Source organism: Thamnophis elegans, chromosome 9, assembly GCF_009769535.1.
Source record: "Thamnophis elegans isolate rThaEle1 chromosome 9, rThaEle1.pri, whole genome shotgun sequence".
Lineage (NCBI taxonomy): Eukaryota > Metazoa > Chordata > Lepidosauria > Squamata > Colubridae > Thamnophis > Thamnophis elegans.
The window spans coordinates 42837261-42855003 of NC_045549.1; the positions used below are offsets into that span (position 1 = coordinate 42837261).

General features: G+C 39.8%; 1 protein-coding gene across 1 annotated transcript in view; it reads left to right on the top strand.

Moving 5' to 3' along the window:
- The window catches only part of PRDM5 (PR/SET domain 5), an 89382-nt gene that overhangs the window by 65206 nt on the left and 6433 nt on the right, over window positions 1-17743 (top strand). The window contains exons 14-15 of the mRNA XM_032223547.1: window positions 2225-2310; window positions 7771-7875. Coding sequence (XP_032079438.1) covers window positions 2225-2310; window positions 7771-7875 — 191 coding nt within the window. The remainder of the gene's footprint in view (window positions 1-2224; window positions 2311-7770; window positions 7876-17743) is intronic.

Below are 17743 nucleotides of genomic sequence, written 5' to 3' on the forward strand. Positions count from 1 at the left end.
GAGCAGCCAGAAGTATACAGTATGTATCTTGGCATATCTTAAATACATGTAGTTCTGAACTGGTTTGAAAGAGGAAAATAGAATGTTAGCTATCATGTTAGACTCTAGACAATGGTTTTCTAGAGTTGGCTTTTCTGAGGAGGTTTGAATGAAGAGGAATTATGTTGGGGCACATATATAATTGTTATATATAGTTAATAGCAAACATCCTTTTGTTTATTTATATTTTTATTGTATTATGGAACTGCATTACTAGCTTTTGAATGTCACATTTGGTCTGTGGGCTGGACAAGAGTATACTAGAATATACTAACTTGCACCAAAAGACCTTTGCTTGTATTGGCTATTTACAGATATTTACCACATTAAAAATTCAAATTGACACATTCACTACCAATACTGCTCCTCATGATTGTTTGATGGGTTTTAATTACTATATTGTTTTTCAACCTAAGCTAGTAAATTGTTTTGATTTGGAGATCACTAAGAGATCCTTGGGAGATTCCAGGGCTCCTAAAACTACACTTTAAGAAACACTGACATAAACACCCTTGTGCTTGTGGCATAGTGGCTAAAAATTCTTCACAGATGTTGCTACTCGCATAATATTTGAGTTGACTTAATTTTCCACTGGATAAATGGCCCAAATACCTGTTCCTATCTTTGCATCATTACGCTGCAGAACCTGAGCAGAAGTTGCGATAGATCTTCTGGCATGAAACACATCTTCACATCAGCCCAACTTAATTTATTAAGACCAATTACTCATTAGATCACACCGTCTAGAGGTGTGTTTGCTTGTTTGTTTGTTTGCATGTATTCATTCATCTTTGTAGGCTGTAATTCACTCTCTCTTATCCCAATCTCTGATTTACTAATCTCATTCACCACACAGAACCATAGGACTAAATTTATAATAGTTACTTTCAATTACTTAACAATTGTTCAACACATAAAGAAAAAATCAAATTTATAACCTGCCTAATTATTTCTAATAAAAATAATTAAAATAGAGTTTATAAAATGCTTTACCGGTTTACCTCCTTTAGTGAATGAGTAAGATGTAGATGGCCAGCAGCATTCTCAGAATAAAAGCAGCTGTGAGGATGTTAGGAGATAGGGTACAATTCTGGAGAAACGTCTGGCTTATGGTTGAATTAATTATTATGATTTATAATATTAAGCAGAGCAATATATTTATACCAGAAGTCAGTTAAAATCAGCATTATTAAAATAGTACACCCTTTGGGGAAAATGAATAGTGGGGCTAATAGTTTTTTTACTGTTTTCAAGATACATTATCTTCAGATACTGGCCTTCCCATAATACTTTCATCCCCCAAATAAGTAGTTTAGTTATTGTAACCTTTGTCTTATTTGTCCAATCTTTGACACAATACTGCTAGCCCGAGATGGAATATCATCTTATTCATTGTTTCATGACTTTTTCATTAGTTATGTTTCTTGCATATAATATGCATTTTCATTAAGCGGATCATTAGTAATGCACTGTAAGTTCACCAAAAACATTTAGGTTTACTTAAGATCTATATATAGATCTATATATTTTTAATGGGTGTCCATATACCATCCCAGCAAACACTGCATATCAAAAAGCAAAAGCATGTGTAAAAAACCCTACAAATTTAGAACAATAAAAGACATTTAAACTTGTTGCTAGAATAGGGAGTAATTATTTGTTAAGACAGAATTGTTGTCCTTTTGTTTTATTTTTCCAGGGAAGTAGCTGCATTGGGCTATTGCAACAAACACAATTGTGGGCAACTGAACATATTTAGTGCTGCTCATGATTACCTGGATAGTTTCTTCAAAGCTTGGGATTCTTCCATCTCTGGTCTCCCACAATACAAAAGCTGTCCCATGAAAACCATTTCAATACGGTGCAGTTATGCAACACAAGATGCATATGTAAATAGTGGCAGTCAGCTGGATCTTTCCCATGCATTTGGCAGTCCACTGTTAACAAGACCTTCTTTGTGTGAACAGTGGCCCACAGAAAGATCTGTCTCTTGGAAAATGCACATGCTGTTCTACTTTGATGTTCTTTTTCTTTAGGCAACGTAAGTCCCAAGTAACAGTTTGAAAACATAACAATAACGCTGTAGCTAAGCAATTTAGGGCTTCATCACTGCCTATTTGGGCAATCATCTGAAAAGTCCTATGTATGCCATAAGGTATTAACAGACTGATTGTACTGTTTTCAGGGGAACGCCCTTATCAGTGTCCCTATTGTGACAAAGCTTTCAGCAAGAATGATGGATTAAAAATGCACATCCGCACCCATACAAGAGTAAGTAGGAGCATTTAATTATTTTGCCTGATCTGTCACATTAAAAGAAAACTGGGGGAAAGAAAAAAAAATGATGTGAGAGAACTCAAACATTTAAACTGAGGATGAATTCATAAAACTGCTCTAATTGAGCAAATGTGAGATCCTTGTTTTATATAAATACGACACTGTTGAGATATCAGCATGTATTTTTTTAAAAATTCAGTTTTATTATCCTGAATGTAGAATAACTATAATATTGTACTGTTGTGCTTGAATTGTAAATGAAATGTACCAATTAGGTGTGTCATTTTGTTAATGAATACATATAATTTGGTGTTTCATCTGAACAAGTGATCTATTTTCCCCAATATTTTCACTGGTTCATTGTTTCTATTTCCCAATCATTGGGAAAAATGAAAGGATTTTTTTTTTTTACTTTGGCCAAGCAGGAACAAGCAGATAGTTTTTATGGATTTCTTGGAATAGAGACAGTCATAATAACTTACTGTTGAGTTCTTTAGGTTTTGAGAGCTTAATACTTAGCACTAATACCTATGTTTTATGCAGATGTTTCACCATGTGCCTCTACAAGGCTTCCTCAATGCAATAATTCATAAAGGCAGGTTGCCTTGCGGTACTGTAGTCTGCACCACATTTGAATGTGCTGCTCGTAGTGGTAGCATTGATAGGTGATGGGAAATTTCCTGTGGAATGTCAAATCAGTTGATTTGTGGGAGTCCTTTTAAAAATGAACAATTAAAAAAACCCATAGAGTTATAAATTCAATTCCTGATAGCAGGATAATTTGTTTATAAATCCTTTGAACAGTTGTCAACCTTTCAAATCTACTGTGTTGCCCGAAACTACGACATGTCCTGATAATAAGGCCATGCCATATTTTTCCTCTGGGCAAAAATATACACCCTTCCCTGATAATAAGCCCCCTGGACAACCCTCCCCTCCAGCCAGGCAGAGCACCATTCACCAACCTAGCGATATCCTGAAGACGCCAAACGGCAGGAACTGGGGGGGAGGGGGGCAAAGGCGCTTACATTGTTTGCCTCTTTTGGGATAGTGCTAGGTTGGTGAGTGGTGCTGTGCCCAGATGGAGCAGAGGGTTGCCGGGCAGCTGCTCTCACGAGCAGCTGCCTGGCAACCTCCCTTTCCAGCCAGGCAGAGAGCCACTCACCGACCCAGTAATATCCCAAAGGTGCTAAGCCGCGTGGCGCCCTGCACGGCTGGAAAGAGAGGTTGCGCGAGCACCTTTCTGCCCCCAGCTCACGTGCCTCCCAGCCTCACCATGCCCTGGCCCAGCTCTCCCTGCAGGGCCAGGGCGCTGCCTCCGCCGTGCTACCGCTACCACCATACTCTAAGCATAACCAGCTTCCAAGCTCTGGAGATCTGCTGCCGAGTCTTCCAGCAGCGGCCACTCTGGGACTACACTGTATGGTTGTGGGCTGGCTGTTGGAAGACTCTGGTGGTAAATGAACAAGTATAAATTTAGGAAATCAAATTCATCTCAATATGCAAACTGTAAATGAATAACAATTTGTCCTGGTATCCTACACAATCTACTACATGTACATATTCAAATATTCATACACCCGTTCACAAGTGCACATACTCCCCTGTCTCATATACCATGCAATATACTTACTTTGCCATTACACACAAGATGCAGCGTTTTTTACTATGTGTAATGCCAATAATACTAGGAAATTTGATGGTGGATGATACCTGTTAGTACCATTTGCCATGGGTTACATTTCTACATCAAATTTGAATCTTGACTGAAAATTGGGGCAGCAACTTGAAAAGGAATTATGGTCAAAACCTCCAGAAAACTTGTTTTTCTACAAACCAAGATAAAACACAGTATGCAATTAAGCTTCTACATGATGCTATTCCAATATTGAGTCAAGAAGCAGCCCTGCACAAACTGATTTATCACATAATGGCCATTGCCAAAGTTATGTAGAGCATAACTTTGCGTTTACAGCATGCTTTGCCTGCTGGACAGAAGAAATCAAAATGATCAGTCCATCCACCACCAGCGGACAAATGATATTAGATTAAATATGTCATCCAGAGTGCATTAGTTTAATAGCTAAATAACAATCCCTTTACAAGAAATAACATTTTACAATATCTTCTGACTGAAATATAGATTATGGTCACTGCTTTTAGTAATGCTGTGGGTTTAAGTCAGATACATATTTTGAGGTCTAATTTTACAGATTAAAAATTCTGTTGGTTATAATCTTTTTTTCCACATCTACTAAAGTAATCGTTAGACTTTCCCATCTTCCCCATTAAAAATGAAACTCTCACCAGGATTTTTTCTGCATCTTTCATTCCCATTAGATGTTAAAGTTCAAGGAAGGAACAATTTAGGGATATTTTGAACATTTTGGTAGCTCACTTTTTAACTGACAAGGGGGGTAAAACAGTGATCTCATAAATATAATCTTCATATTGTGTAAAGAGAGTCATATTTGATATAGTTTCTATTTTCCATGTGATGGTAAATAGAAATAGAATGCAGTCCTTACAGCAAATCATATATTATTAATCTAGCTAAGTATATATACTGACTGCCAGTGGTTTTTTTAGGTTTCAAAAAATAAAATTGTTTCAATCCAAATATTCTAGGGATTAAACCTGGAAATCTGCAAAGTATGTTGTAAGGAGTTTATCCCCAGACTAGCATAATGTGGTATCAGATCATAGAAGCTGTATGTTGGGCATCAGGGTAATTGTTTCAGTGCTAAGAGTACTCACGTGGACCTTCATAGCTGAAAGCTCTTAGCACCGATTGCAGATGCTAACCTGTTTCAAACCAATACTACCTAAGCTGATGGCTATGCAAAATACCTTACCACATAACTTGGTGCTTGTCTATTTCTCTGCCTTCTGCTTTCAATCCAACAGCATCAATGTTGTTGAGCCGCCCTGAGTCCCCTTCGGGGGAAAACGGTGGCATATAAATATAATAAAATCCAAAAATCCAAATCCAAATGTTCTATGAGGATGCGCAGTCAAGATCTAGCTCAGGAAAAAATCTACAAGTGAATAAATAGGAGCAGTTAGGTATGATCCTATCATGTTCTGATTCTAGAGTGTGATTCTTCAAAGTCAGATCTGCCTGTTGCTTTAACCAGCTTTCCCTCTTCCTTCAGGAACAGTTCATTTGTCATAAGCATCTCAACTATATTTTCTCCATACAGGACACTTTTGATGTGGGATACGTACATGTAAACCCAGGAAGATTTAAATTTGTAATGATTCCTTGAGAAGCTTATATACTATGCAAAATAAAAATTGTAACTTTCTCAAAGTAAGAACAGAGGAATAAGTTTTACTTTTAGGCTTGACTTTTCCTAAACCATTCCACAGAAGAAAAAAAGCAGGGAAATAAAAATAATAGTGCTATTTCTATGATTAGTTAGGGGATACTGTCAGGAAAATGTACATTCATAGTATAAAAAGGTTGTTATATGTTCTCTGCTATAGTAAATATGCACAAAACTTAAATAAAAGCTATAGGAACAGCTTGAGAAAATACAGTTACTGCCACTTTGATAGGCAAAATACTGAAGGAATTAAAATAAATAAAAAACTAATGTAAGGGAGGAAATGATTTAATTATCAACAGTCATTTGGAAAATTAAGGAAAAAGATTTTACAGGCATTGAAGGGCTCCTGGGCTTGTAAATTACAATTTGTTTATGGTATATATCTATCAAAATAGAGAAGTAATTTTCATCTTCCAAAGAAAATAATAACTACATTTATTGAATGCAAAGACATAAAAATATATTAGATTATGGTAGCTGTCCGTGTCAATATATTTATCAAATTTATACACTGCCCATCTCACCTTAGTGACCCTGGGAGGTTTACAAATTAAAAAAAAATATGGCAATGTAAAAAAATTAAAAACAGAGTTAAAAACAGAGTTAGAATAAAGTTAAAATTAGAGAGAAGAAATTTAAAGAAATGTAAAGGTTGAGAAGTTAAAGAGGTGCAGGAAGTGTTCTCAAGCAATCAACCATCCCAGATTGCTTATCACTCTTAGATCCCTTTACCTTGGGACTGCCAAATGGGCAGGGGTTGGAAAGGAACACTTTTGGTAGAAGGCTTGGATGTCGAACCCAGGCTGTCATTTTTCCAACTGACAAGCTCAGCGTCTTTAACTGCTAAGCCATCAAGCCTGTATTTACAAGAGTAAGCTATTGATAATGCATTCTGCAGTCATTATTTTATTCAAGGACTTTCTCCTACAAATGTTATTTATTTTGACCTGGTAAATCATTATTGAGAATAAACCTAACACCATCTTTGAATGACAGCACAAGAACCTTAAGTTAAGTATTTGTGATGATCAGCAATTGCATAGTTATGATTTTTTATACAATTATTTATATTTGTTCATTTTCCGATATGGAATTATTTTGGTTTATTTTCAACTTTCCACTGAACATCACATGCATATGGTAAAATGGATTTTTGGAGAGCTTATAAAGAATGTGGTTTTCATAAAATACAATGTAAAACAAATTAAGGGTGTGTTGTGAATTCCTGTTTTTCATATGCTGAGACATATACAGTACTTCTGTAAAAATTACAGGAGGCTGACATGGAATATTTTTTCAATTCATAGTCACACACAAAAGAACTCACTGTCATAAAGATTTAAAAGGCAGGAGCCACAAGTTTCCTGACTAAGAGCCCTATTTTGTTTGTTCATTAAAATGAAATAAATACTTTAAACACACAAACGTGGATAAACATTTCACAGGAAGGCTGACCATGCAAAGGAGTTCCACTCACAAGACTCATTGGAGATCACAGGGGGTAATTTTCATGCTCTGTGTATGAATCATTCTTTTTATTATGTACTTGATGAATTTAAACCAGCATTAGACATCATGGAGTGATTTTTCTCCATGATATTATTGATATTATATGTTATTATTTGCATAAGGCTATCTGCAGTCTGAAAGACTTTCCACAATTCTTTTTCACTATGTACAAGCACTGATATTTCCTTTTTTAATATGTATTTGAGGAAGGTATTTATGATTCTTAGTCTTATGGCTAAGAAGATTAAAAATGGCTTTGATCAAAATGTATCTGTAATATGTTGTAAATCAAGCTTCCTAAGATATCATGTTATTTAGTTGTTTTGTAGCAGGGGTTATGAAAAACCTACAAAGATCCTTCCCCTCAAAAACACTGCTTCTAAAAGGCTGGGAAAAATAATACCTCTATGTTAAAACGGAAGATACCAACCCACAATTTTCCCACCCAATTTCAGTTCATCTTTCAAGAATTACTTTAACTAGCTTTGTTCTGACATATGTCTCTTGGAGCTGAGATATAAAGATGCATGATCCTGTGTGAAATCCTGCTCTGTTAACAGCTTGTGTTCTTCATTGGCTCACTCCCACTCCATCTCTTGTTCCTGTGTTACAGGAAAAGCCGTATCAATGCTCTGAGTGCAACAAGGCTTTCAGTCAGAAACGTGGCCTGGATGAACACATGAGGACCCACACAGGAGAGAAGCCATTCCAATGTGATGTGGGTTAAGTTTCCTTTTGACATACTTATGTTTAATTTACAATTGAAACCCAAAAAGATTTCCCTTTAAGTTGGGGATCCTAAACATACTGACTTCTTAGTTGTAAAGCAGGAGTCTTCAACCTTGGCAACTTTAAGCCTGGTGGACTTCAACTTCTATAATTCTGGGAGTTGAAGTCCTCCAGGTTTAAAGTTGCCAAGGTTGCATACCCCTGTTGTAAAGCATTAGGATTTTCTTCTGCTAATTACTTCACTGCAACTGCAGCATTTGCTATTGTTCCATAAACTGATTTTGCAGTCCTTTTTTGATCATTAAGAGGTTAATTATGTTAGCTCAAGGTTTGTTTTTGTTATGCTGTGGACAGTCTGTACATACAGTATACTTACTTTATGGCAATCTTCCCTAAAATATTGTTTGCACCATAGTAAATGGAAAGTGGATAGTTTAGTTTATTTGAAACAGATCTCACTTTGTATTGAATATAAGTTGCAGCATAAGAGTTGGGTGAATCTGAACAGAAAGTTATTATTTTGCAATAGATATGAAATATATAGTAGTATTCTTGTGTTTGCCCATTCAGAACATTTACTGGTTCTTGTTGATCTTGCTCCCAGGTAAGTGTGCACAGGGCTGGACTTGTATAACTTATTTCAAAGAACTTGAACAGCTATATCTAACTCTACTCTTATCAGCTGTTTTATCAGAGATTTTTAAATATTTTAAAACTTGAATAAAAATTATTTCATTTTCAAATAAAAATTCATATTACCATATTTTGTGTGTGTGTGCGCATGTGCATGCGTGCACTGTTTTATTATCTTGGAGCATTTTTAATCTTTTGTAACAAAAAATAACAGTATTCTTTGATGTTTTACAGCTATTATGATCGACCACTTTATTAGGATAATAGCTAGGTGATAGATAGATAGATAGATAGATAGATAGATAGATAGATAGATAGATAGATAGATAGATAGATAGATAGATAATAGACAGTTCTTAATCTTAGTGTTATTTAAAATACAAAATGAGTACAAGCCAGCACCAATACATATGTATGCATTTATAAAAATAAATCAATTTTCAACATTTTCTTCTGGGTGGTTTCCTTATACATCCTGTTCAGTTCTTACTTCCTGTGGAAACCATTTTTCCTTCCTCAAAAGCACTATTCAGAGCATGACAGAGTCCTCAGAAATTTAATGTACATAAAGGTACGTACATTTTATAGCATTAATTTGGCTTATTATCTTTTCTGCTTTTTTATATTAGAGCTGAAAAACTGGGTCTCAAGTCTATCAGAATCTTGCACACGGGTTAAAGAAAGTCACTGCAAAGCACTGTAGCACACATGCTTTTACTAATATTGTTATTCATTATAAATAAATCTCCATGAAATACTCTATCAAAGAAAATATTTTGAACCTTTATTCCATAACATATTTAAGGGGGTCAAGAAAGGGATGGTAAGCATCTTAGAGAAACTTCAAGGAGGTATTGGGCTCAGTTGGGTACTTTGAGAATACTAGCTTTAATCTAAAGAGGCTAATCCCATAGAGAGTTAAATTAACTTCATTCAGGGAGTGGCTGACTGGGGTTTATAAACCTTTTTCCAAATAAGAGGCATCTGCAGAGTCTCCTGCTTTTATCAAAACAATGAAATAGTATTATGATCTATTACTTTTACATTATATCTGCATAGGACATCACAATGCATATGTGAAGTAGTGGAATTTATACTCTCCATCTCTTGGTTCAAGTTCAACATTCTCTTAAACCCCCTCCCTCCAGGAGATGCTTCTGACCAAATCAGTGCAAATGGTCTATCTGATCAGAAGGATATTCTTAATGTAGGAGTGTCAAACTCTAGGCCCGGGGCCCAGATCCGAACTGTGGGGTGCTTAGATATGGCCCCCATGGCCGCTCTGGAAACAGCAAAGGATTGGCTGGTGGTGCCTCTGCCAGTGAAAATGGAGCTCAGGAGAACTTTGTGCAGCCCTCCCGAGCTCTGTTTTCGCTGGCAGAGGGTTGCAGAGGCCGTCACAGTCAAAAACGCTGCAGGAACCCATTTTCACTAGAAGAACGCCACCTCAGGCACCCCCAACACTAATTATGTCGAGCTGGCCACGCTCACCCCAACCCCCCTGCCCCCCTGAGGTCAAACACAACCCTGATGTGGCCTTCAGTGAAATAGAGCTTGACACCCCCGCCTTAAGGTAATGGCCAAGAATCAATATATTTCACAGAACTTAATCTTTCAAATATAAATAATAATTCAGAGAGCAACCAGTCACAATTTGTGCCTTCCAGACTTCATTCTCATTGAAGCCGACACCCAGCAAGAAAACTACAATTGAAATATTTATCAACTGCACTGTTACCTTATTTAATGACAATAAAATACCAGTCCATAAAATATAATAGGCATTTGGTTTGCTCTTTTGAAATGAGCTGGTTTATAAACCTTCATTTTCGGATTATTTGTAAAACCTATGTCTTTTCCCCTAAGCAATTTTTGTAAAGGTTAGTGTCCATAATTACATGTATGAAGTCTGTAAACATGCCAAGGATATATATTTTGAAAAATGTTTACATCATGTATTGGTTTTTTAAAACCTTGTTTTCTTCTAGTTGAGCAGGAAATTACTGTCAAGCTGTGTCCATGAAAAATCCTTGTAAAAAGGCCTTTACTAGAAAGCAGAATTTTAGAAGATATTTGAACATACTGTGTTATTCATCCCCCCCCCTTTCTTTGAATAGTCTAAGGATAATGTAATTCTATTATTTCTTCAATCCAATTACGGATTGGATTTAACTAGATTACTCAATCTTTTAGGCCCATGATGTGCTTGATATTTTGTGGAAGTAATAATAATAGTGACAAAGTAAATATTGTATCATACACAAACCCAAAGTGAAGCAAACTAGTGTTTTTTTAAAGGGGGGTAGGCTTGTTATGCATATACAAGAGTCAATGCTTACAAATAGCTTTTCAAAAATATATAATGTTATTGAGCATTTTTAAAAGAAGAGTAAAAGTCAATACAAACTAAAATAACATAGAAAGAAAAACAAAAAGTAGAATAAAAATAGGAAAATAGGAAAGAAAGAAATAAGATATAAAGAAGTGACTTCTATTCTTTGTTACATCTGTAGCAATATAAGAAAAAACTGGAAGTGTATGACCATTTTATTGACATTGGCCATTTTATTTTGTCCAGGAAAAGGCACCTGAATTTTATTAAGAAAACCACATGAATAGACAACACAAGAAGCTTGATAATATGGTGCTCAATTATGAGTCCTTCATATTGGCTGACACTCAACATGCTACTCAGGAATAGCAGAGGAATTTTTGGAATACTAATGACATTAATAGATTAAACCCTTAGGGACATCTATTTGCTGGTTTTTATCTTGCATGAAAATAAAATACAAAGATGCAAAGACAGAATTATAATGGATACATGGAACATAGAAAGTGTGAGTGTGGGCAAACTCAATACAATGAATGAGTAAAGGAATCAACATTTTAGTTATTCATGAGTTGAAATATACTGAAAATGATGCAGGAAAAGACAAGGTTAATGAGTTTTATGATGAAGTTCAAATAAAGTCTACGTGTAAAGAAGACGAGCTACTTATTTTTGGAGATTAGAATGCTGAAGTTGGAAACATTAAAGAAGAAAACATAGTTGGAGTGGATGGTCTAGGGAACCAAAATGAAGCAGAATAATCCCTTATTTTTTGCTAATCCAATGATTGCTTCATTTCTAAACAATCATTCATTGACCAAAACAATATATCCATACAGATACACAATCCGATAAGAGTACACAGATAGCAAATTAACTAAATTATCAGTAGAATTAGTGAAAGATTTCAGTCATAACAATAAAGACATGGCCAAAGGCTATGTCAGCCCTGCAAAATAGACCAAAACAGGAAACTAGCTTCACAAGAAGATCAGAACTATATTTTATTGAGAGGCTATAGTAGTAGAATCTTGCAAACTTATCCCTGGTTCTCTTCCCCACCTCTTATATCCCATGGAATCAGGGGAAGCCAGTCCATTTCTCATATTTTTTCAGTTTATATTTAATATATTTTCCGCATCTGTGTTTTTTCCCCCTACTGGCTTCAAGATGTCTTCTCTGAGGTTTTCTCTGACCTCTCTCTATGGTTCCGTACAGACTGGCTGTGGAACAGATCAGGGACTGATCATGTTAAGGTTTCAAGTTAAGCTAAAGCAAAAATAGAAAGCAAACCATTTTTTGCAATATGATCTTGAGGATATATGCACTGTTTTCAATGAGAATATCAGGAATCACTTTCTGAGAGATGCCTGGTATTCTTGGAGTTTGGTGGTTTTCTTGCAGACATTTCATTACCAAACCAGGTAACATGATCAGTGCTAGAAGGGGGTAAGTTTTGCTCTTATTTTTATATACCAGTGTCTTGCCCTGTCAGTGTGAGTGGGAATGTCCTTGGTGGTTCCTTGATGGCTTTTTTTAATGATTAGCTTGTTTGTCTTTATTGGTAGTTCCTTGATTGAGTGGAAACTGTGGAAATTATAAAGAAGAAAAGAAAAGACAAAATGACAAAGATCTCAGGAATGAATATAACAAAGCATTTCAGAGAGCTGTTAGAGCAAGAAGCAGTATCATCAAAACTGTTGGCCTGTGATGCATTGTTTCACCCAATGTAAGGTTAAAAACATGAGTTTTAGTAGTAAAAAGATTTTACGGAATCTTTATACTGCTTTTTTGTTTTGTTTTAACCTTGGCAAAGTTTATTTATTTGCAAGCTTTTGAAATGTTACAATCATAATATATTAAGAAGAATTTATCACTCAATAAGGAATAGGTGCCCCTGCAAAGAGTTTATTCTTTGTGTTTTGAAAAGATAATGCATTATTGTTAAACTGTCATCACTGAGTGATTGAAAGTATTAAAAACTGCTTACTTGTAGCAGAATTTGCCACATAGCCCATCTGTTGAATTGCACTCTTATAACTGATTTCCAGTAAAATAAATGAGGCATCTGTGATGTTCATGCATACATGTGTATGCAAAAATGATTGTCTGTAATATTTACTGAAGTTTGTATATTTATGTATATTTATTGTATATTGTAGGAGTTAACATTTCATGATTTTAATGAAAGAGAAATTTAAGAGTTTCCATTTAGGTGTTTAATCAGTATGGTTCACATGGTACGTTTGATTATATTAAGAATATCAACAGTGGGAAGATGACACATTCTTAATATTTGACAGATTAATATATGCCTTGTTCCTGAATCTATACATAGCTGAAGGCAATATATATTGGTCTGTCATCTATTATTGAATTAATTTTTTTAAGCTTTAGATTTTTCCCATGCCATATAGCATATCTCTACATTAAGGGATCTCCAACCTTTTTGGTTTTGAGCGGATACTTCAGCCTCTTCCCATGTGATGTTTGGAGTCTTTTAAGTCTTCTATGAATGTTCTTCACCATGTATTTTAAGGGCATCCTTTTGGTCCTTTGGCATCTGGGGGTTCCATGTCATTGCCATCTTGGGGATTCGATTGTTCTCCATGCAGAGATTATGATGTGTGAGTTGGAGTCTTCTGCATGTGACAATGTTATGTAATCTGCAGGAGAAACTCTTGGAGAACTTATTCCTTAGAAATTTGGACAAAATAGTGAACTTTAGGATTTGGTGAAGGTATCTTCGTTGGAAGACATCAAGTCTCTTCCAAGTCTCACTGGTATAGATTTTTATAGATTTTTTTATTAGATTTTATTAATATTTGTAGGCCGCCCTTTTCCCTGAGGGGACTCGGGGCGGCTCACATAAAATCAGGGAGGGGGAATACAAACATTGACATAGAGACATATAATAAAATAGCAAGCAACATACATTCATCATTCGGGAGGGGCGCCTATCCTTGTCCCCAGGCCTGACGGGCTAGCCAGTTCTTAAGGGCTATGCGGAAGGCCTGGACGGTGGAGAGGGTACGAATCTCCACGGGGAGCTCGTTCCAAAGGGTCGGGGCTACTACTGAGAAGGCCCTCCTCCTTGTAGTTGCCAGCCGGCACTGGCTGGCCGATGGAATACGGAGGAGGCCTAATCTATAAGATCTTATTGGTCGCAGGGAGGTAATTGGCAGAAGGCGGTCTCTCAAGTATCCAGATCCACTACCATGCAGGGCTTTATGGGTGACTAATAACACCTTGAAGCGCATCCGGAGATCGACAGGTAGCCAGCGCAGCTCGCGGAGGATAGGTGTTATGTGGGTGAACCGAGGTGCACCCACGATCACTCGCGCGGCCGCGTTCTGTACTAGCTGAAGTCGCCAGATGCTCTTCAAGGGCAGCCCCATGTAGAGCACATTGCAGTATTCCAGCCTAGAGGTCACAAGGGCCCGAGTGACTGTTGTGAGAGCCTCCCGATTCAGGTAGGGTCGCAACTGGCGCACCAGGCGAACCTGGGCGAATGCCCCCCTGGTCACAGCCGTCAAGTGGTGGTCAAACGATAGCTGTGGATCCAGGAGGACTCCCAAGTTGCGAACCCTCTCTGAGGGGTATAGAATTTGACCCCCCAGCCTGAGTGATGGAATATTGATCGAATCTTTGGGAGGGAAGCACAACAGCCACTCGGTCTTTTCTGGGTTGAGCACAAGCTTGTTAACCCTCATCCAGTCCATAACGGCCTCAAGGCCTCGGTTCATCACGTCTGCCGCTTCATTGAGTTGGCACGGGGCGGACAGATACAGCTGGGTATCGTCCGCATATTGATGGTATCTGATCCCGTGCCTGCGGATGATCTCTCCCAGCGGTTTCATGTAGATGTTGAATAGTAGGGGGGATAAGACCGAGCCCTGAGGCACCCCATATGTTAGGGGCCTAGGGGACGATCTCTGCCCCCCCACTAACACCGACTGCGACCTGTCCGAGAGGTAGGAGGAGAACCACCGCAACACGGTGCCTCCCACTCCCACCTCCCGCAGTCGTCGCAGAAGGATACCATGGTCGATGGTATCGAAAGCCGCTGAGAGGTCAAGGAGGACCAGGATGGAGGAATGTCCTCCATCTCTGGCTCTCCAAAGATCATCAGTCAATGCGACCAAAGCGGTTTCTGTGCTGTAACCGGGTCTGAAGCCTGACTGGAAGGGGTCGAGATAGTTTGCTTCCTCCAAGGACCGTTGGAGCTGGAAGGCCACCACCTTCTCAACAACCTTCCCAAGGAAGGGAAGGTTGGAGACTGGGCGATAGTTATTAAGAACAGCTGGATCCAGAGATGGTTTCTTTAGGAGGGGTCTCACCACCGCCGCTTTCAGTGCGGCGGGGAAGTTCCCCTCCCGAAGAGAGGCGGTAACAACCGCCTGGATCCAGCCTCGTGTCACCTCACTGCTGTTAGTAACCAGCCATGAGGGACACGGGTCCAGTACACAGGTGGAGGCACTTACAGCCCTCATGGCCTTGTCCACATCCCCGGGGGTAACATCCTGAAACTCAACCCAGAGATGTTCTACTTGATCCTCCTGTGCCTCGGCTGGAACTGCGGGGATGGAGTCCAAGTCCGACCGAAACCGAGCAATTTTGTCCGCTAAGAATTGGGCATAGTCCTCAGCTCTGCCCTGCAAGGGTTCCCCCGCTTCCCTTTTATTCAATAGGGAGCGGGTTATCCTAAACAGGGCGGCTGGGCGGGACTCAGCGGACGCAACCAAGGTGGCTATGTGAGATCTTTTTGCTGCCCTAAGTGCCCTGGTGTATTCCTTGGTGCAGGTGGTTACCATTGCTCGGCTCGATTCGGACTTATCGGACCTCCATCGGTGCTCTAGGCATCTCCTCCGGCGCTTCATCTCCCGGAGTTCCTCGGTGAACCAAGGAGGTCTCCGGGATCCGCCGCCTCGGAGGGGCCGTAGTGGCGCAATCCGGTCGAGGGCCTCCGATGCTGCCGAGTGCCAAGCAGCAACCAGAGTCTCTACCGGACTGTGGGCGAAAGTATCAGGAATAACCCCAAGCTCCGTCTGGAACCTTAACGGTTCCATAAGTCGCCTGGGGCGGAACCACCTGGTCGGTTCCTCCTCCCTACAGTGGGGGTTTGGTCTCCGGAAGTCGAGCCTCAGTAGGCAGTGGTCTGACCACGACAGGGGTATGATGTCGTTACCCCTCAGACCAAGATCACAAATCCACTGCTCCGAAAGAAATACGAGGTCGAGCATGTGCCCCGCCGAATGGGTTGGGCCCCGAATTACTTGGGTCAAGCCCATGGCTGTCATGGAAGCCATGAACTCCTGCGCCCCGTCAGAGTTTTCACCGAGCGACGGCAAATTAAAGTCCCCCAGGACCATCAACCTAGGGAACTCAATTGCCAGCTCGGCTACCGACTCGAGGAGCGAGGGGAGGGCTGCTGCAACGCTGTTGGGAGGCAGGTACGTTAACAGCAGACCCACTTGACCCTTGAGGTCCAACTTTATCAGCAGAGACTCACACCCGACAAGCTCCGGAGCAGGGACCCTACGAGGAACTAACGACTCCCGGATAACAACGGCCACACCCCCACCCCTTCCCTGGGCTCTCGGCTGGTGTAGCACCTGAAATCCTTCTGGGCACAGCTCTACAAGGGGGACTCCTCCCTCTGGGCCCAGCCAGGTTTCAGTAATACATGCCAGGTCAGCCCTCTCGTCTAAAATTAAGTCCCGGACGAGAGGAGCTTTATGTACCACAGACCTGGCATTTAGCGACAGCAGCCTGAGTCCAGGGTCCTGATCACTTGCGCCATCTGGTCTCGGAGTGGGACTCATAGGGCCGGAAGGAGGGATCTCTGTGATGTAGCGAACCCTCCTTCCCCGGTAATGGCCTGCCCTAAAGTCCCCGCCGTATCTGCCCCTCCCTGTTACGACCGTAATACCCCGACCCTCTCCCGTGTCTCTGGTCCCCTCAACCACCCCCATGGCCCCCGCATCTCCCGGCAGGTCCTCCGAATCATACATACCCATGCACTCCCCCAAACAGTCCCCACGTAAAAATTAAAAACACAAAAATTTACAACAATATGATAATAAAAAGTGGGACATTCATTCATCTCATACGTATCTCATGCATATCCCATACAAAGAGAGAAGAGAAAGATGAAAGAAAAGAAAGAAACTAAAATAGCAGCGCAGTTGATTAAAATTTAAGGTGCGAGTTCAGATGGCAAAGTTGGCTCTTAATGTTCGGAGTTAATGTTCGCAGCCAGGTCCAAAATTTCCTTCTGGGGGTAAAACCAGTATAATAGTGATGGTAACAGTCAGGGCTAAGAAAAACAGGATCACAGGCCCTAACTATATGGGTGAGGGAGGTCAGACAGTCAAAGTCCAGAATGGCAGGAAACCAATGTTGGTAAAAAAAGTAGCGTTGAAACCAATGTTGATGGAAAAGGCAGCGTTGGAGGAGATGGTAAAGATGGTGTTGATGGTATTGGGATAGAAGCTCCAAAGGGGCTAAGATGGAGTCTCTTAACAACAACGGGCGGCAATGATCGTACCAACCAGGACTAGATCGTGAGTCCAATGTCCAATATCCAGTAGCCGTGAGTAAGGAACCATATGGTAAAGTCCCGTATAAGTAAGAGCGAACTGAAGGCCAGGGAGAAAAGGAGAGGCCGTGCTGTAAAAAAGGCCTAGGGGGTAGATTAAGGGGTTGTGGTAATGGCCGCAAGGCCAGCTGCCAGGTCTTATACCGCCCCATATCAAACCAACTACCCCTCTATAAAGTCAGCAACAGAGTCTAAAGAGATTCCAAGAGAAAACAGGGCCAAAGATGTCGAAAAACGCCAAAGACATCCAGTAATATAATCCACCAGGGTAGAAAGGGAGGGGGGGGGTGC